Consider the following 19,717-nt stretch of genomic DNA (forward strand, 5'->3'; position numbering starts at 1 on the left):
CAAAAATATATGTTTCCCTTATGACAAAGTTATATTTTTAATATATGTGTTCTTGGGGGGGTTACACTGAGGCTGCACACCAAAAATCAGGGTGCTGGCTCACTCCGTTCCTAAATTAGCAGTCTTAATGGAATGGCTCCTGTTATTCAGCACTGCAGGTAGTGACTAGCCTGCAAAAAGGGGACAACAATGCATATAGGGGAAAATGGTACAGGGGAACAGCATATAAAATTAACCCCTTCATCCCCAATACGAAATAGGGGTAACCAGCCAAGCCCACTGCCTTTATTAATGCGCTGATTACCCCATTTTTGCCACACCCCTCCTTTTCAATAGCGCAGACTCAAGGTTACGGTCTCAAGCACTGCCATCAACCGCACTTATTCCCTCACCCCCAGTCTCTGTCTCCCAACATTCCAGATTGTAAGCTCTGCGGGGCAGGGATTTCCTTTCCCATTGTATTATTTCCTGTACTGTATTCTCTTTCATAAAGCACCGAGTACATTGTGGGCGCTATATTAAAAAAAGATATACATAGACAAGTGATCAGTTTATCGCGACTTTATTGTAAATCCTGCTACAGCAGAAATAGTAAGGGGGGGAGGGGGGACGATACAAGAGAAAACATATGGGGTCATACAAAAAAAAAGCGGAAGGGGAGAGTGCACAAGGGGGGGGGGGGTATACAGGACCCCCTATTTGCAGTTGGACCAGGCTGCCATGCGGGCATTGATCGGGGTCTTCATGAAGCGAGGGGACTTCATATACGCAGCAACAGGAGGCAAAGCCTGAGGGAGGAAGAAGGGTTATACCAGCTTTACGAGTAGGGGGGGGGGGCGACTAATGAGCTTCCTAATTGTGGGAGACATTCAGGTTCCAAATTTCAACCCTCGTGTCCTGGAACAGGATTGTTTATCTCTGTATTTTTCCTGCTCTCAGGCTGCCAGCCCTCCCCAGCTAAAGTTACATGATATTCCCTGCTCTGAAGTAGCCAGAGCTGTGTATATTGCAACATAGTTGTTACAAGTAATCCCCTTTTACACAGCCTCTACTCAGTTGCCCTGGCAACCTACCAATACTCACAGTTGAGATCGGTTTAGCCCCCTCCCCATGCCTTTATCTGCATATTGTTATGCCCCTTAGTGTGTTCCTGTCTGACAGGAAAGTGTGCTCCCTCTTTTCCAACAAGCAGCCAAAGTGAGTAGACACATCTTCCACTGCTCCCTCCGAAAGGAAATCCTTTTTACCTTCCCCTCAGAGAAGCACTTCCCCATAGCAGGACACCTTCCTCTCATAGGTTATTCTCCTGACAAGCTAGCACAATCCTCATATATAACTTTTATATTTCTGTTAACTCCCCTCAATAAAGTTGAAAAAAATAGAAGGACTTTGTGTGCTTTAAAAGGGGACGAGTTAAGCTATATGGACTTACTCACATGCTACATATGAGCCTGTGCCCAGAATACCTCGTGATAGGGCCAAGTCATCTGAATAATTATAGGAATATCAATATTCCTAATAACAGTTAAGGTGGGGCTAATAAGACACCTGTGGGGTGAGTCACCTCAAATCGGGTCAGGAAATCCTGCAGGTTCTTGAGGTTTTGCAGACACTTTGGTTCCAGCATCCGGTGTTGATCCAAAACATCGTACATCAGGAAGTCAGCAAAGGTGATCTGGGGGCGTGGGGGGGAGAGATGGGGGGCAGTCAGGATCCCACCCACAAAACAAACCCCACGGTCTACCAAGGCATCACCTGCCACTGCCACCTCCCAGGAAGAGGGGAGAATGCGGATAGTGGAGAAGAACTAATAGAGGGGAGAGATTTTAGGAGATGACAGGGGGAGGGGAATAGAGATGGGGTGCTGGGGGGGGGAGGAAGAGCTAGTTTGTGGGAAGAGAGGGGGGGGAGAGATGGGTGTTTGAGCAGGAGAGGGGGGGGGAGGGGCACCTTTTCTCCTGCAAACCAAGCTCCGTCTCCAAGGAAGCGAGAGAATCTTGTTAGAGATGCAGGTAACTTCTCCAGGTACGGCCCCTTCAGTGTCTCCTGGGGGGAGGGTTGGAAATGAACAGGTTAATGTCTCTCCCCATATTTTGATCTCCACCCCCAAATATCTCCCCAATCTTCAGACTCACAAAGAGGGGGTTATAGGCGATGGTGCCTAGGCCCATCCGAAAATCCATTGCCTGGTTCTCCACCAGATCCACACGGAGCTTCTCCCCCACCAGCTCCCCACCTGGTGAGAAGAAAGACTCAATGGGGAGGTACTAGGGAGGAGAGAGAGACTCAAAGGGGAGATGGGGATGGGCGAGGGGAGAGAAAGCCTTGGGTGCTGAAAGTAGCAATTTATGCAGTTCTCAGCCCAAATCCATGCAATGGGAAATCTGGGCCAAAAACAGCCCGATCGGCACAGAATCAACCCCTTAATTGAGGAGGTAGAAGGGGAGAGAGACTCTTCCCTCAAGGGGTATTACTGGGAGATGGTGGGACAGATTCTTACAAAGTCCATGCTTGTGTGCAATGTAGCGCAGGATGGCGTTACTCTGGGACAGCTTCACATCTCCGTCCAACAGGTACGGCAACTGCAGGAAGAGAGGGTTACAAGTACCACCCCCCAGGAAATGGGTTTCCCCCTTAACCTCCCAAAGGGGTAGATCCTCAGACTGGAGTGGAGCACCCTGACCTAAATGTATACAGAAGACCCAATGCTACACCCTATATGGCACATTAAGTTAAATACCATCTGTTCTCATAAGTAAGGGTCACTAGTTAATATTTTGGCTGAAGCATTATAAGCCGGCAACCACGTCACAGTTAACCCTTTACTGCGGGTCCTACACACGTTCTCTTTACCTCGCTGCTGGTCAAGACTGTAGGGAGGTTGTGACCCCCCCTCCTTACAGACAGGATCTCACTTATCATTTGTCCCGTTGGATGCAGCATTGGGGGCTGCTTGGGGGGTTGTACTCCCAGAAAAGTCTCCATGATAATGAGGGTCTGGCTGTGCGCCGGCTTTGGGAGGTCTCTAATATCGCAGCGTTATTCCCACGCGCTAATATGAGCGCGAGGATCTCCGTTAGGTAAACTGCTCATTACCATAGGATTTGCATATGAATGCGAGGACATCGTAACGCAAAGCACCTTCAGGGAGACGCGTTACGGGTAACGCTACGTACAAGGGGGATAACGTCACGCTAAAAATGTAACGCGGTGCTGAGGATCTACCCCAAAGTCAGCAAACTAAGTCATCCCACCAACTTAGAGGCATCAGCCCATGTGTGCTCTAGGGAAGTCTAATTCCCCCTATATCCCCCCCACATCTCCCACCCCCCCCCTCCCCAGGGTCACTTGTACATTGGGGAAGTCCAGTCCCAGCTTCTCCTTCACGTCCAGCCACTGGCTCGTGTCGTAATCTGGGGCTAAGGAAGAGAGGAATCTGTGTGACACACCGGTACACCCCACACAGGGCGTGGCACCCTGCGTACACACAATGTTACAGTGTCTTAAATACATAACATGCAATGTGTGGCATCACTCCCCGATGTGGCGTTAATGGTCACTAACTAATAGCAATTAACACAAGATGAGGGTGTGATACTCTTACCCCGCGGCCAAAGCTAGAGAGGCAGCCTTCAGCCCCACAGCCAGAGAGGCAGCCTTCAGCCCCACAGCCAGAGGCAGCCTTCAGCCCCACAGCCAGAGAGGCAGCCTTCAGCCCCACAGCCAGAGAGACAGCCTTCAGCCCCACAGCCAGAGAGACAGCCTTCAGCCCCACAGCCAGAGAGACAGCCTTCAGCCCCACAGCCAGAGGCAGCCTTCAGCCCCACAGCCAGAGAGGCGGCCTTCAGCCCCACAGCCAGAGAGACAGCCTTCAGCCCCACAGCCAGAGGCAGCCTTCAGCCCCACAGCCAGAGAGGCAGCCTTCAGAAACTTTACAAAACGCCAAGTACCAATAAATATATATTTCTTATTTGCAAGTCTGCACTTTTAAATAAAATCTTTTTTTTTTTTTAGCATAAATATTTAGAAAAATGAGGCCAGAAACACTGCCACAATATTTTAACCTAAAATGTCTTCAAATGAGGAGCTCTGATTGGCTGCTGAAATGGACGTTGCGCTGCTGCAGCCAGAAATCACTGATTCAAAAGTCTCCCGCTGGTGCAGCAGCGTCGACGCCGCACTTTGCAGCCAATGGTAGTTACAATACTGAGCACTAACATTGGCCGCCGGGAATCTGTGACCAACGCGCGCGCACGTAAGCGCATGTCGTGTAGCTCGCTGTGTGAGCGGGGCCTAATACTTCTCTCCAAGGCACTGATGCGGGGAGGAGGTGGGTGTATATAAACTGTAATCCACCCCCACTATACAAAGTCCTCTCCAAAGCGCACACACACACACCCAGCAGCAGACATTTAACTCCCTGGTCCCACTGCATCACCATTTTGTGAGTAAGTACAGCCTCCACATAAGGCGGCTTCGCAATACTTCAGTCAGAGAACAACAATAATTAAATCCAATTATTTGGTTACATGAGACAGACAAAAAGCCAGAGTTATAATAATAAACAGCTGCACGAAATGAACAAAGGTTATACATTCAGTTTACAGACATTTTATGGTCAAAGATATATCTATAGCGAGAGAGATAGAGATACACTGCATAAAAGCACTCAGTCATGTAACATCTGCTGGACCATTTTGAGCGGCTGCATCATGAGAAGACAGAATTCATCCAGCGAGAAGCACTGACCCATGGGAGAGAAAATACCCCATGTACAGACTGCGTTATCCCTCCCAAGGGTCCCGGCAGGAGGCTGCAGCGATCCCAACGGTGACGGGATCAGAGGGGTTATTTAAGGGAGCCACAAAACATGGCAGCATGCGTGTGGTATCCCAAACACACGCGTGTGATGCACTCACCGCCCCCAGTCACATATCGTGTCTCCTCATACGGGGTCCCCGTGTATTCCAGCAGGAGACGGATGGGGTGAGCCAGCTACAGGCCGGAGAGAGAGATAAAGGAAGAAACTATTATATAAAGACATACAATATTACCTCCTCCGCCTCCCCCCTAATACTTCAGTATTACCCCCTTCTTCCCCCACTAATACTTCAGGATACCCCACATACAGTAGAGGCAACGCTTATTCTAACATTTGCCTTAAACTAGCCGGGTTACATTCAGGGTATGTGCTGGGTATGTGCTGGGTATGTGCTGGGCTAGTTTGAGGCACGTTTAAGGCATTTTTTCTTCATTGACTAACGACCCAAAGGATTAACACAGCAGGGATCCCTGGCATTCCAATTCAGTTTGAATGGGACTGCCTGGGAACCCCGCTGTTAATGTGATAGGCCATTAATCAATGCAAAAATGCTGGGGCTAGTTTAAGGAAATGTTTTCAGAATGTACCTGGGTGTACCTGGGTCTTTTGGGGAATTGCCACTGGTTTTTGTTAGAATAATCGCTGCCTCTACTGTACTTCCCCCATACTTCTGTATTCCCCCCTTCTTCCCTACTAATACTTCAGTATTATCCCCTCTCCCACAGTAACTCACCCCTCGGATGTCCCAGTACCCCAGTATCATCATCCTGCCGCTATATCAAACTGAGACTCTGCCCTCCTAGTAAACTAGAGACAAGCACCTGAGCTGGTCACGTGATATATTGTCTCAGCCAATCAGCTCTGGGAAATCTCCAGCCTCCCCCTCCCATCCTCGCCAACACAGCTCAGGCCAGTTAAAGGGACAGCACAATCAGAAGCAGCTAATGAGTTCTTTTGGATTCTGTGGTTTCTGCAGCAAGCCCCATAGCCATTTTATTCTATCCCAGTGACTCAGACTGTCAGGATTGGGAACTGTATTTGCAGCACTCAGAGGTAACTCTGCAGCGAGTCCAGTGACGCGGAGATCACAGAGACTCAGAGACAATTCGCACCCATCACCATATTTATTTTGTAACAGACACTTATAGGAGCGTTAAAAACATGTAGGGGTGTGTACCACGTGTTGCAAACCAGAGACAAAATTGTGTCATTTTTTATTCTGCTTCAATATTTCATGCCCCATTTTCTGCCCCAATTTGCTCCACAAGTTTTGGGGAGTGGTTATTGTCACGGTAGACCAGGACTTTTAACACCATGTATATTTAAGGAATCAGTCACAGGGCAAAACACAGTAATGAAAAAAAATGAGGTGTATTTTAGATAAATCCTTGGAAACACACAGAAATACAAAATACAAAAATATACACACTTACAGGGGTCTGGGGGGTGAAATATACCTTTCCTAGGTGCAAGGACCCAATTCAAATGGGTTTCTCCTGTCCGCTTCTCTGCTCCAGGATATCCAAGTGCTGCACACAGCAGCCCATCTGAAATGTATCTCCACACTCCATCCCAGAGATGGACTTCAACAAACTCGACTCTCCTTCCCAGAGGTGGACTTCTGAGGGATTCTCCACACTCCCTCCCAGAGTGTTTCTCCCTCTGAGGGTAACTCATGCTCTGTCCAGCAGCACCGCTTATATACTGTACCCCTTGGTGGCTATCTTTTAACATTGAGCAAAGCAGCCAGCCAAGAGAAACAGTGCATGGGGCTCAGACCAGGTAACTGACTCATTTAACTAATCCCCTACCTTTGTTCTGAGCTATTTCTATGGAGAGCTTCAACTGAGTGGATTTACAGAAACTCCCTTCATACAAATGACAGGCACATAACTTAATTTATATTTGCAGTGTTAACATATTCATTCCATCACCATACAATACCAAACTACTGTATCTAGCTGGGGGGAATTGCTAACACAGGCATAAATACAGACATAAGGTAATTATGTAAAAGACAGGACATAGAATTACACACTGCTTGACCAAATCACATCATGAAACAGTTCTAACTGGGGGAAGGCTTGTCACAAAAAATAAAAGTATACATGCTTTGAAACACATTCATTTACACATTCCCTGTTCTTCCCCAGATACTAAAGACATTTGGCTGGATTAAATATTACTAGGACAGCCAAGTTACACGGTTTTATAGGGGTAAATAGGTGGGATTTCTCCCCACTAGGTCAGCCAGCTGCCCCTACCATCACAGTTATAGGAGGAGTTAGGGGAGGAGATAGTGAAGAGCAATATTATATGTAGATAGAGTAACAGTTGCGCCTATAACCGGTGCAGTTTCTCTGCGCCAAATGAATCCGCCAGGTTTAGGCGGCGTTATTCTCTGCACCAAATTGAATAAACCAGATCTGAAACATTCACACGCGTAGCGAGAGTTTCCAGCACCAGAGTGAGGCGCCATCACGTGACCGCGTTTGCCCTGCACTGGAGAATTAACGCTGGGGGGGAGGGGACGAATGGATCCCCCGCAGTGCGACCGCGGCAGACACCGTCTCCGGTAACTTGCAACATCTGTACATGCAGCTGCTCGCACAGTGACGCACATGCTCCTTGTTTGACGCAAGTTGCACCTTTTCCCCTCCATATTCCCTTCCTACCTTTGGGTCACAGTATATACAATATTTACAAAAACATATTTACAATACTGATTTTATATTCTCCCTACTAACTGTTTTACTTTAAGGCCTCAATTATAGTGCTGCCGAAAGCGCGCGCTGCCGGAACAAATACCTCATCTCAATGGAGATGCACGTAATGCACGCCACCGCGTTTTGGAGACAAAATATTTTGTCTTTTCAAGCGATGGCCGCGTGACGTGAAGCAGTTCAGCCAATGAGGGCGAGCCGCTCACGTGAGGTCACGGCCACGCCTCCGCCCCGCCTGAACATCTCTGAAGAGCACAGGTCAAAGATCGCGCCAGCGGCAGCACATGCACGCGCTCCGTTGTGCGCGGTACGTATAATCAGGCTAATTATTTATTTTATATATATATATATATATATATATATATATATATATATATATATATATATATATATATATATATATATATATATATATATATACAGTTGTGTGAAAAAGAAAGTACACCCTCTTTGAATTCTATGGTTTTACATATCAGGACATAATAACAATCATCTGTTCTGCAGCAGGTCTTAAAATTAGGTAAATACAGCCTCAGATGAAGAACAACACATGACATATTACACCGTGTCATGATTTAACAAAAATAATACTGTCATTGTAAAGACCTTTGAGTCCCATTAGGAGAAAGCGCTGTATGAAATAAAGATATTATTATTATTAATATTTTACCATCTTCTATAAACATTCACTTTACATCATTACATACACATTTTCTGAAATGTTCATTAATTTGCAGATACCATTTGTACACCGTTTAATAGTACCAAGTACCTATTAGGAGTTGCTTTATCCTTCAGTAGCTAAGACATATGGGGCATAAAGGGTTAATGTTAGCATATGTAGCCCCCTGTAAACAGCACGGGCTATACATATCTTTCTCCTACTGTGGTAAGTCCTGTTAAGGACAGGCGCCAGTAGTAATCATGGGTTTTCCCCCTTCACGCCCTGCCTTGAGTGATAGATGCAGGCCCCTGACTCTGCTGCAGGCATGAGACAGAAGAGAGGTCCTGCTGACATCATGAGAGGTGGGGCTGACTCTATTTAGTAGCCAATTCCTGTGAGTGACAGTTAGTTCTCACCCGAGTCTAGTTCGAGGCTGTCCTGGGAGTTGGAGGAGAGGAGTAGGTCGAGCTCCGTCCTGGGAGCAGGAGGGAGATAGAGAACTCTGGCCTATGACATTTGGAGAGTGAGCACAGCTCCGGTGGAACAATGCCCCTCACCCTGATGAGGGGGTGATGGGGAGGATCTACCCCCACCCAAGGGATACCCTCTGAGGTGGGCATTGGGGTATTGAGGCCCCTCACAGACGATCCTGTCGGAGGGCATCTTGGAGGAAAGGAGAGGAAAGGAGAAGGCCTGTATACATTTGGAGTGTCTTGTGTGCTGCTACTGCTGTGTGCGACATAGCGACAATAAAGAGACATTGCTGATTTTACCAGAGACTGTGTGTGATTCTGGAGCATCCACCCTGGGACCAGGGTTATTTCTTCTATACGGGTCCTACCCCATATTCCTGGGAAGGTATAGAGGATGGAGGCGCTGCACCACCACTAAAGAATGAGGCAACTACCCCAGAAGCCTGGTCCTGTGTCCCCAACATCATCGCGGGAAGCTCAGGCCCTCCTGTTACCTGCAGGTAATGCACCACTCAAGCACGTGTAGCCAGCCCTCACACACCCTAGATATAGCATCTGTGTCTGGGGGGGGGGGAATATGGGTTACATATACATACAGGACAATAGATCGCCCAGGACACCCACATGTGTAATTGGCCTAACACCCCCTCTATGTTGAATTCTGATTTCATATTCCAAATGCATGTGTTTTATCCTAAAACCCCTTGCATTGAGAATGGAATAATCCCACCTTATGCCCCCCTCCCTCATTACCCTCTGATTACATTGTTATGGCTTGGAGGGGGGAAGGGGGTCTTTCTTTTGAATTAAAAATGCCTGAGTATGAAATAACCTCATAACCTCCTTGTTATAGCCCCTAAACACTGGGCCCTGTATCAAAGTGTTTGTTTACATAACTATTTTGATACGTCCTCGTCCATAATCATTTTTTCACTTTCATTAAATTCATTTGAATTAATTTGACTATTTCTATGTTCTACCTAAATCACAGATTTAGCGTTTGAACACATTAAGATAGCATATGTTTATCTATTTACACATTCAACATTTTGTGGTGAATAAAATTATTTAAGTCTAATAGTATATATTTCATTTATTCCAATTTTAGGTACACTTTACACTTCATATTTTTCACGTATAGTCACATTATGCAATTATATATATTAGGAGTAATTGTGGCATCAATTTTAAACAGTAGTATATATCACTGTCGCTTTAATTTTATTAGAGCCAAGTAGATGGGGCATTGCACCAGTTGTATCTATTTCTCAATCATTGGACCACACAAGGTATCACTTTAGATGTTAATGGATAATTGTATCTGTGATGGATTGGGATTGGTCTAAAGGGCTATTTAATATGCGCTGGAAGCCCCTGTACATGACCCCTAGAGGTCACGCTCAGCGCATTTCCATTGGTTGGAGTCACAGACCAGTAGAGTTTGAGGTACCAGCGGAGACTGTTGTCCCGTCCGGCTCACCTCCTCCTTTGCCCTGTTCCTGTGATAGTTACTTAGTATTAAGTTGCCTTTTAGTTATAGTTTACCATAGTTATCAGTGTATTTGCTGTTACTTTTTGTATTCTGATTTTTGATTTAACATGTTGTTGTCCGACACAGCGGAAACGTTTTGATATTGAACATAAATGTACCTGATACTGACCCCGTGCGCTGTCTGCGGGTTTCTTTGTGTTTTTATTCCTGTGCATCACGTCCGATCCAAGATACTTATTTTTAGTACAGACCTTAAACTGAATGGAGACCCGATCCTCACCTTTCTCTGCCTCTTACAGGGGGAGATTTCAGGAATGTGAGGGCCCTTTTGAGGATGACACCCAGGTCCTCTGGGTACTGTGACCAGACCTCCATAATACACACATGTTATTGGGCCAGCAATGATACCCCCAGGTTAAGCTATGGTACTTATTTCCCATAAAAAACAAAAGTGGTGCATCTAGGGTTTTAATCACCCCACAATCACAGGGCAGGTCACCCTTAGATAACCCCACTTTTAGACAGACAGAAAAGTAGGCCAGGATAATAACCCCAATAAAAACAATACATGTTTGCAATCTGTAACTTGTAACTCAAGTTAACCTGTTGTATGCCAGACTATTAACACACTGTATATTGTAATGGTCGTATGACAGCCCTATATAAATACAAATCTAAGCTCTGTACATACAAGTAAATATACAGTTATGTGAATGTTTGGAGCCCACGTCACACTTTCACTTGTCCCCTGCCTCTCCCGCCATCACACTTCCCATGTAACCGTGTGCGCGCGTTATGTTACATGTACCTGTCATGTTATGTGTCCCATATCACGTCACACACCACTGCCTGTAATTTAACCGTGTGTCCGTGTCACACAGGGCATGTTTCAGCTGCTGTTACCTTACAGCTTTGACACCCAGGGCCTTGGGGATGTTCCTGGCAGACACCTGGATTGGGACGTGTCCAGAACCCACAAGAAGGGGCGCGGAATAGTAATGAGGGGGCGGGGTCTACACCCTGGGGTAAAGTTTAATGAACGCTGATCCTCACATGCAGAAAAATTCATTTAAAGAAAAATCAGGCAGCGTAAGTCGTTTAGTCATTATTTACTCCCCCCCCCCCCCCCCCCCCCGGCATGGCTAAATGCATCCCTTCTTCCTCTGTAATATTACCAACATCCACTCATTCCCATGTCACGCTGCAGCTAAAACTCTGGTGCATGCCCTGATCCTTTCCCATCTGCATTACTGTAACATTACATACAGCTAACAGGCCTCCCTGCCTCACAACTTTCTCCCCTGCAATCTATCCCAAATTCTGCTGCTAGAATAATTTCACTTTTTCCCCAAAAACCATCTCTACTCATCTCCTCCTTAAATCCCTCTCCTGGCTACAGCTCTCTCACCTTAAACCCCTTTCCCTCACTGCACCTTACCTGTGGCACTCCATCACACTATGTATACACCAAGCACCCTCTCTCCCCACCTTTAAGTCAAACCTTAAAACTCATCTCCTAAATGAAGCATTTCAGTAGCCTAGACTCATGGTTACTGGCCCAAGCACTGCCATCTACCGCACTTATTCCCTCACCCCCGGTCTCTGTCTCCCAACATTCCAGATTGTAAGCTCTGCGGGGCAGGGATTTCCTTTCCCATTGTCTGACTTATTGTGTTATCATTTCCTGTACTGTATTCTCTTTCATACAGCACCGAGTACATTGTGGGCGCTTGTGATGATGGGGAGGATTTGGCCCGGGATTAAAGGGTTTACACCCCAATTGGCCACCCCCTGACCTCACCAGGGAGACAAGGGGTTAACTGGGCTGAGGTCCAGAAATGTGATTTAACCCTTGTTATGACATGAAAATGTGTATTCCCCTGTTCCAATGTTTCATTGTAATATCTGGTTTAGTCAGTGTCTGTATCACACACACACTAGAATCCATCCGGGAGTACAAGGGTTAATAGTTCTTTAATGATTATAGCCCTTTGTGTAATTTTCCCGCCTTTTCAGGCACCATTTTTCAGGGTCCCATAGGCCGCCATTAGGGGCTCCATGTGTTTCAATGGCAAATCTTGCTGTTTGGGTCCTGTTTCCTGTGAAGACCAGCAGATGGCGTCCGAGAGGAGGAGCGGCGGTTTCCCATTGTAAGCCAATGGGCCCATTGACTTCAATGGAGATCCCTCAAAGGAGCTTTCCAGGAACGAGTTGGCTGCCGTCCAAACCGCAAAACCGCAAAGCAGATACAATTTCTAAAAGAGAGCTTTGATCACTTATTAGCCAAGTTCAACGACAAGTGGCGTGGGAATAAACAGTTCTAGAGCACCTAGAAATAAAATTCTTTCTGCCCCTAGTTCCTAGACCTCCCCCCACTCGACCACCACTGGGTCCCCGAATCCTGGACCCCCGATAAGGGTTGAACCGAGAAGAGCGGGTCGCGCCATAGGTTCCAATGGTGGCGGCAGAAACAGCTCAAGAAAACGGCTAAGTGTGAAAAGCTGAAATTTGGGAATCCAAAGCTCCGGTTCCGGAGGATCCAGAGGATCAGGGTTTGGGGTACCTGTAGTCACTGCTCCGGCATCGCTGCAGAACCATCCTTGACCCTCTTGGACCAACCCGACGGAGTATGGACCCCCTTGAAAGTTCGGGACTTTTCCCACAGACTCCAATGGCGGCCAATCTCCATTGACCGGCTACGGCGGAAAACCCCCATTGACTTCAACGGCAGCGTAGCCCGTTGAAAGTCTATGGCGGCGGATTCCCATAGCCGCCAACGGCGGCGGTTTGCCATTGAAAGTCTATGGCGGCGGAGCCCGTTGTTTTCAATGGGGATTTAGTGAAAAAACGTGATTTAATTTACAGCGGAGGTTTTTGTATTAAAATAGGAAACGGTTTAAGGTGTATTTGTGTAACTCCGGTTCCGAATGTCGTAGCAAGTCGCAAATTGGACCATAGGGTGTCCCAGTTCCGCCATTGAGAACTGGGAAGTTTGGACCCGCTGGACCCAACGGAACCGGATATTTTAATATGTTTGTGTTTTATCTTTAATACTGTGTCCCAAAGCAGGGATAAAACCCAGAGGAAATTCCTTTGCATACCAGGGTAGCAGATGGCCAGAGAGGCGACCCAATGTCTAGGACTTAAGTATTGTTCAAAGGATTTTGTCACCTCCACTGTTTACATGAGGGCGGAGATTACTCAAACCAGAGCAGTCTATAAGTGTCCCATTTAACACCTTACAACAAAGAATATCCTGCCAGGAATCCAATCTGGTAGACTAGCTGGCATTCCTGATGCAGATGAGGGGCTACAGAAATGAGACCCCAGAGTTCTAATGCGCATATGCCAACTAGCAGGGGGGCATGGATCAAAATGTGTTCCCAGGTTAGTGAGTGGCTACAGGTAATTGAAAACCAATCACCTGTACTTAATGTTAAGGATAGGGTTACAAAAGGTATATAATCTGTGGTCAACCCTTTGTCCTGTGTTAGTTGTTGTTCTTCTATACCATCTTGATTGCTGAGAGAAACGCTATGCAATGTCTTCATGCCAGAGGTCTTTCATGTCTTTGGTGTCTTGATGACTATGAAGATTGCTGTATGAACTGCCAGTCCAGATATGACTGTGTCATCATTTCCATTTTAAGCAAGTGTCCATATTTTGCCTGTTATTTGTATATCTGTTGTGTTCACCTTTATCAAGGAATAAATTATATTTTATCATATCTAAGTCTCGTCCCAGTTCAACCCAGTTAAATATATTATATATATTTTTGGTGTAAATTACAGCCTGTCATAAGCTATCGTCACAGCGCTATATTAATAAAGATATACATAGACAAAATGATCAGTTTATCGCAACTTTATTGTAAATCCTGCTACAGCAGAAATAGTAAGGGGGGGGCGGGGAGAGAAGTAAGGGGAAGGGAGAGAAGATACAAAACATCAGGAGACTTGCAACAAAAGAGCGTAAGAGGAGAGTGCACAAGGGGGACATACAGGACCCCTATTTGCAATGAGACTTGATTGTAAATCCTTCCACAGAAATCCCAAAACTTTCAGGGGTCTGCAGGGGGAGAAGTACAGGACCCCTATTTGCAGTTGCACCAGGCTGCCATGCGGTTGTTGATCGGGGTCTTCATGAAGCGAGGGGACTTCATATACGCAGCAACAGCAGGCAAAGCCTGGGGGAGGAAGAACGGTTATGAGTAGAGTCCGACTATTTAATGAGCTTCCTAATTGTGGGAGACATTCAGGTTCCAAATCTCATGATACGGCCAAGAAATCTGAATAATTATAGGAATATCAATATTCCTAATAACAGTTAAGGTGGGGCTAATAAGACACCTGTGGGGTGAGAGTCACCTCAAATCGGGTCAGGAAATCCTGCAGGTTCTTGAGGTTTTGCAGACACTTTGGTTCCAGCATCCGGTGTTGATCCAAAACATCGTACATCAGGAAGTCAGCAAAGGTTATCTGGGGGGCATAAGGGAGGGCAGTCAGGATCCCACCCACAAACCCCAGAGTGGACCCCTCACAGGGTCTGCCAAGGCATCACCTGGCACTGCCACCTCCCAAGGAGAGGGGAGAATGCGGATAGTGGAGAAGAACTAATAGAGGGGAGAGATTTTAGGAGATGACAGGGGGAGGGGAATAGAGATGGGGTGCTGGGGGGGGGGGAGAGCTGGTTTGTGGGAAGAGAGGGGGGGGAATAGGGATGGGGCGCTAGGGGGGGGAAGAGATGGGTGCTTGTGCAGGAGAGGGGAGCACCTTTTCGCCTGCAAACCAAGCTCTGCCTCCAAGGAAGTGAGAGAATCTTGTTAGAGCGACAGGTAACTTCTCCAGGTATGGCCCCTTCAGTGTCTCCTGGGGGGAGGTTGGAAATTAACAGGTTAATGTCTCTCCCCCCTACTTTGATCTCCACCCCCAAAACATCTCTACAACCCTCAGACTCACAAAGAGGGGGTTGTAGGCGATGGTGACTAGGCCCATCCGAAAATCCATTGCCTGGTTCTCCACCAGATCCACACGGAGCTTCTCCCCCTCCAGCTCCCCACCTGGTGAAAAGAGAGACTCAATGAGGAGGTACTAGGGAGGGCAGAGAGACTCAAGGGGGAGAAGAGAGAATTTTGGGCCAAAAACAGCCCGATCGGCACATAATCAACCCCTTAATTGAGGGGGTAGAAGGGGAGGGACTCGCCCCTCGAGGGGTATTACTGGGAGACTGTGGGGCAGATTCTTACACAGTCCATGCTTGCGTGCAATGTAGCGCAGGATAGCGTTACTCTGGGACAGCTTCACATCTCCGTCCAACAGGTACGGCAACTGCAGGACGAGAGGGTAACTAGTATCACCCCCCCAGGAAATGGGTTTCCCCTCTAAACTCCCAAAGGGGTAGATCCTCAGACTACATGTATACAGTGACCTAATGTATACAGAAGACCCAATGCTTCACCCAATATGACACATTAAGTTAAATACCATCTGTTCTCGTAAGTAAGGGTCACTAGTTAATATTTTGGCTGAAGCATTATAAGCCGGCAACCACGTCACAGTTAACCCTTTACTGCGGGTCCTACACACGTTCTCTTTACCTCGCTGCTGGTCAAGACTGTAGGGAGGTTGTGACCCCCCCTCCTTACAGACAGGATCTCACTTATCATTTGTCCCGTTGGATGCAGCATTGGGGGCTCCTTGGGGTGTTGTACTCCCAGAAAAGTCTCCATGATAATGAGGGTCTGGCTGTGCGCCGGCTTTGGGAGGTCTCTAATATCGCAGCGTTATTCCCACGTGCCCATATAAACTTGTTACGGATAACGCTACGTACAAGGGGGATAACGTCACGCTAAAAATGTAACGCGGTGCTGAGGATCTACCCCAAAGTCAGCAAACTAAGTCATCCCACCAACTTGAGGCATCAGCCCACGTGTGCACTAGGGAAGTCTAATTCCCCTCATATCCCCCCCCCCCCCCCCTCCCAGGGTCACTTGTACATTGGGGAAGTCCAGTCCCAGCGTCTCCTTCACGTCCAGCCACTGGCTCCTGTCGTAATCTGGGGCTAAGGAAGAGAGGAATCTGTGTGACACACCGGTACACCCCACACAGGGCGAGGCACCCTGCGTACACAGGGCGAGGCACAGTGCGTATACAGGGCGAGGCACCCTGCGTACACACAATGTTACAGTGTTTTAAATACATAAGCCGGGCTTCCCAAACCGCAATGCGTGGCATCACTCCCCGATGTGGCGTTAACGGTCACTAAGTAATAGCAATTAAGACATGATGGGGGTGTGATACTCTTACCCCGCGGCTCAGCGAGTGCCGGCTATAGTGTGATACAGTGTCACACCACATACAAGTTAACTTCAACCCCTTCACTGTATTTCCACCCACAGCTGGAATGTTGATCCATGCATCTACTACTGTCAGGTTAAAGAACAGTACAACTACTTTTTTTTTATTTAAAGACAAAAAATACAATTAGTCCCTGCTTCAGCACAGGTGGCTCAGTCAGAGGCACAGTCTTCAACTGTACCACCTGTGCTGAAGCTGGAATATCCTGAAAACCTAACCTGTTAGTGGGGGGGGGGGGGTGTGATGTAAGTGGTTAGCCTGAAACATTGCATTTTCTGCACGATGTCTTGAAAAGTAAGAAGGGCGATTTAAGCCAAGAAAGAACCGACTTATTTTATTTAGACAGACCGTGATTGGGCAGAGCTGATATCTGCAGAGTTGCGACGATCTTAAAGTCAGGCAGAGAAATACTTCACCATTTTGTGAGTAAGTACAGCCTCCACATAAGGCGGCTTCGCAACACTTCAGTCAGTTTGAGAACAATAATAATTAAAGTCAATTATTTGCTTACACCAGAGACAGACAAAAAGCCAGAGTTATAATAATAAACAGCTGCATGAAATGAACAAAGGTTATACATTCAGTTTACAGACATTTCATGGTCAAAGATATATCTATAGCGAGAGAGATAGAGATACACTGCATAAAAGCACTCAGTCATGTAACATCTGCTGGACCATTTTGAGGGGCTGCATCATGAGGCCTCGTCCAGGTAGGGAATGGGCACGCTGGCGCTGCGGCACTGCGCCCTGCTGGGCCGTGCTTTTCCCGGCCGGCTAGGTGCGCATGCGTCTGGGGGCGTGGCCCTGACATCACGGAGTTGGTTCGCCCCCATTGGGTGAACCGCTCACGTGACACATTGCGAGCAGCAAAATCAATTTTGCCTGCGCGTCAAGCGGCTGAGCGGCGAGCAGGTGCGCCCGCCCACTCACGCAGGACACATGCATTGTCGCAACGTGTCCAGCGTGAGCGCGTGCGCCCGCTCAGCACCACCCTGGACGAGGCCTAAGAAGACAGAACTCACCCAGCGAGAACCACTGACCCATGGGAGAGAAAATACCCCATGTACAGACTGCTTAACCCTTCCCAAGGGTCCCGGCAGCAGGCTGCAGCGATCCCAACGGGGCCGGGATCAGAGGGGTTATTTTAGGGAGCCACAAAATGTGGCAGCAGGTGTGTGGTACCCCAAACACACGCGTGTGATACACTCACCGTCCCCCACCACATATAGTGTCTCCTCATACGGGGTCCCCGTGTATTCCAGCAGGAGACGGATGGAGTGAGTCAGCTACAGGCCGGAGAGAGATAAAGGAAGAAACTATTATATAAAGACATACAATACAATATTACCTCCTCCTCCACCCCCCTAATACTTCAGTATTACCCCCTCCTACCCCCCTCAATCCTCAGTATTACCCCTCCTCCTATACTTCAGTACAGTATTAGCCCCTCCTTCCCTCCTAATACTTCAGTATTACCCCCTCCTTCTCCACTAATACTTCAGTATTACCCCCTCCTTCCCCACTAATACGTCAGTATTACCCCCTCCTTCCCCACTAATACTTCAGTATTACCCCCTCACCCACAGTAACTTACCCCTCGGACATCCCAGTACCCCAGTATCATCATCCTGCCGCTATATCAGACAGACTGTGCCTCCTAGTAAAGTTTCCTACAGACCAGCTAGAGATAAGCCCCTGAGCTGGTCACGTGTCTCAGCCAATCAGTTTGGAGAAATCTCCAGCCTCCCCCTCCCATCCTTGCCAACACAGCTCAGGCCAGTTAAAGGGACAGCACAATCAGAAGCAGCTAATGCGTTCTTTTGGATTCTGTGGTTTCTGCAGCAAACCCCGTGGCTGTCATCATGGTACAGCGACTGGCAAGTTGGACTGAACTTCAGCAAGACCACAGCTACACTGTTTACCAGAAAGAAGATCAAGGCGCACCCGCCAATCAGCCTCAACGGAAAGGCCATCAAATGGGAGTCCAGCAGCTCTTACCTAGGGGTAACCCTGGATAGCAAGCTAAGCTGGAGAAACCACATTGAGAAGACTCAACAGAAGGCATCAGCCAAGCTGGCAGCACTGTGCCCCCTGCTAAAGACAAGGACCATGCCCACCCAGAGCAAAGTCAACATGATCAAGGTGATTATCAGACCCACCATGACGTACGCCTCACCGGTGTGGAGTGGTTGCCACCAGCGGCACAGATCATCTCTTCAAAAAAGCACAGAACAAGGCGCTGAGGATTGCGTCCGACGCGTCACTTCCAACAAGAACAGCAGACTTTCACAGGGAACTGAGCGTCGAGACGCTGGACGAACATCTAAAGAAGCTCAACACGAAATTTTACAAAGAACTGGACCGGAAGCTTTCTAAATGTGTGACAATACACTCAACAAGAGAACTTGGAATAATGAGGCTCGAGCCTCGGTATCCAATATCACCAATATCACCACTATCACCAATATCACCAATATCACCACTATCACCAATATCACCAATATCACCACTGACAGACTGAATCTGTCAGTCCGAACAGAACGGGATGAAGCAGCCATTGAGTTCTTTGGGATTCTGTGGTTTCTGCAGCAAGCCCCGGGCCATTTTATTCTATCCCAGTGACTCAGAATCTCAGGATTGGGAACTGTATTTGCAGCGAGTCCAGTGACGCGGAGATCACAGCGACTCAGAGGCAATTCACACCCATCACCATCTTTATTCTGTAACAAACACTTATTGGAGCGTTAAAAACACGTAGGGGTGTGTATCACGTGTCGCAAACCGTGAGACAACATTGGATCAGTTTCTACTCTGCGTCAATATTTTATGCCACATTTTCTGACCCAATTTGCGCCACGAGTTTGGGGAGCGGTTATAGGAGGAGTTGGGGAGGAGAGAGCGAAGAGCAATATTGTATGTGGATAGAGTAATAGTTGCGCCTATAACCGGTGCAGTTTCTCTGCGCCAAATGAATCCGCCAGGTTTAGGCGGCGTTATTCTCTGCGCCAAACGGAATAAACCAGATCTGAAACATTCATATGTGTAGCGAGAGTTTCCGGCACCGGAGCAAGGCGCCATCACGTGACCGCGCCTGCCCTGCACCTTGAGGACTCACGCGGGGGGTTGTGGGGAGTGTCGGACGCATGGATCCCCCACAGCTAGGGTTGCCAGGTGGATTCTCCAAA

The 19,717-nt window shown here is 47.6% G+C and overlaps 2 protein-coding genes across 2 annotated transcripts; both read right to left on the reverse strand.

Moving 5' to 3' along the window:
- Positions 1 to 546: 546 nt before the first annotated feature.
- Positions 547 to 5,690, reverse strand: LOC142502506 (glutathione S-transferase Mu 5-like). Its single transcript, XM_075613589.1, has 8 exons — positions 5,556 to 5,690; positions 4,920 to 4,995; positions 3,355 to 3,419; positions 2,501 to 2,582; positions 2,136 to 2,236; positions 1,951 to 2,046; positions 1,565 to 1,675; positions 547 to 788 (listed from the first exon to the last, which is right to left on the reverse strand). The coding sequence occupies exons 1-8, from the start codon at positions 5,586 to 5,588 to the stop codon at positions 696 to 698; spliced, it is 657 nt and encodes a 218-aa protein (XP_075469704.1). The 5' UTR covers positions 5,589 to 5,690; the 3' UTR covers positions 547 to 695.
- An 8,333-nt stretch (positions 5,691 to 14,023) lies between these two features.
- On the reverse strand, positions 14,024 to 18,269 carry LOC142502504 (glutathione S-transferase Mu 5-like). Its single transcript, XM_075613587.1, has 8 exons — positions 18,127 to 18,269; positions 17,743 to 17,818; positions 16,170 to 16,234; positions 15,420 to 15,501; positions 15,133 to 15,233; positions 14,947 to 15,042; positions 14,542 to 14,652; positions 14,024 to 14,360 (listed from the first exon to the last, which is right to left on the reverse strand). The coding sequence occupies exons 1-8, from the start codon at positions 18,157 to 18,159 to the stop codon at positions 14,268 to 14,270; spliced, it is 657 nt and encodes a 218-aa protein (XP_075469702.1). The 5' UTR covers positions 18,160 to 18,269; the 3' UTR covers positions 14,024 to 14,267.
- Positions 18,270 to 19,717: the final 1,448 nt, after the last annotated feature.

Source organism: Ascaphus truei, chromosome 9 (genome assembly GCF_040206685.1).
Source record: "Ascaphus truei isolate aAscTru1 chromosome 9, aAscTru1.hap1, whole genome shotgun sequence".
NCBI classification, from domain to species: domain Eukaryota; kingdom Metazoa; phylum Chordata; class Amphibia; order Anura; family Ascaphidae; genus Ascaphus; species Ascaphus truei.

Bases quoted from the DNA above. Each gene is read 5' to 3' on its own strand.
- LOC142502504 (XM_075613587.1), bottom strand. From the start codon at position 18,159: ATGATGATACTGGGGTACTGGGATGTCCGAGGG. The intron at 16,235-17,742 runs GTGAGTGTATCA...TCTCTTCCTTAG, and splicing joins ACTATATGTGGTGGGGGACG to CCCCAGATTACGACAGGAGC. The intron at 14,361-14,541 runs GTGACTCTCACC...TTCCTCCCCCAG, and splicing joins ATTTCCTGACCCGATTTGAG to GCTTTGCCTGCTGTTGCTGC.
- LOC142502506 (XM_075613589.1), bottom strand. From the start codon at position 5,588: ATGATGATACTGGGGTACTGGGACATCCGAGGG. The intron at 4,996-5,555 runs GTGAGTTACTGT...TCCGGCCTGTAG, and splicing joins GGTACTGGGACATCCGAGGG to CTGGCTCACCCCATCCGTCT. The intron at 1,676-1,950 runs GTGCCCCTCCCC...CCACGCCCCCAG, and splicing joins CTTGGTTTGCAGGAGAAAAG to ATCACCTTTGCTGACTTCCT.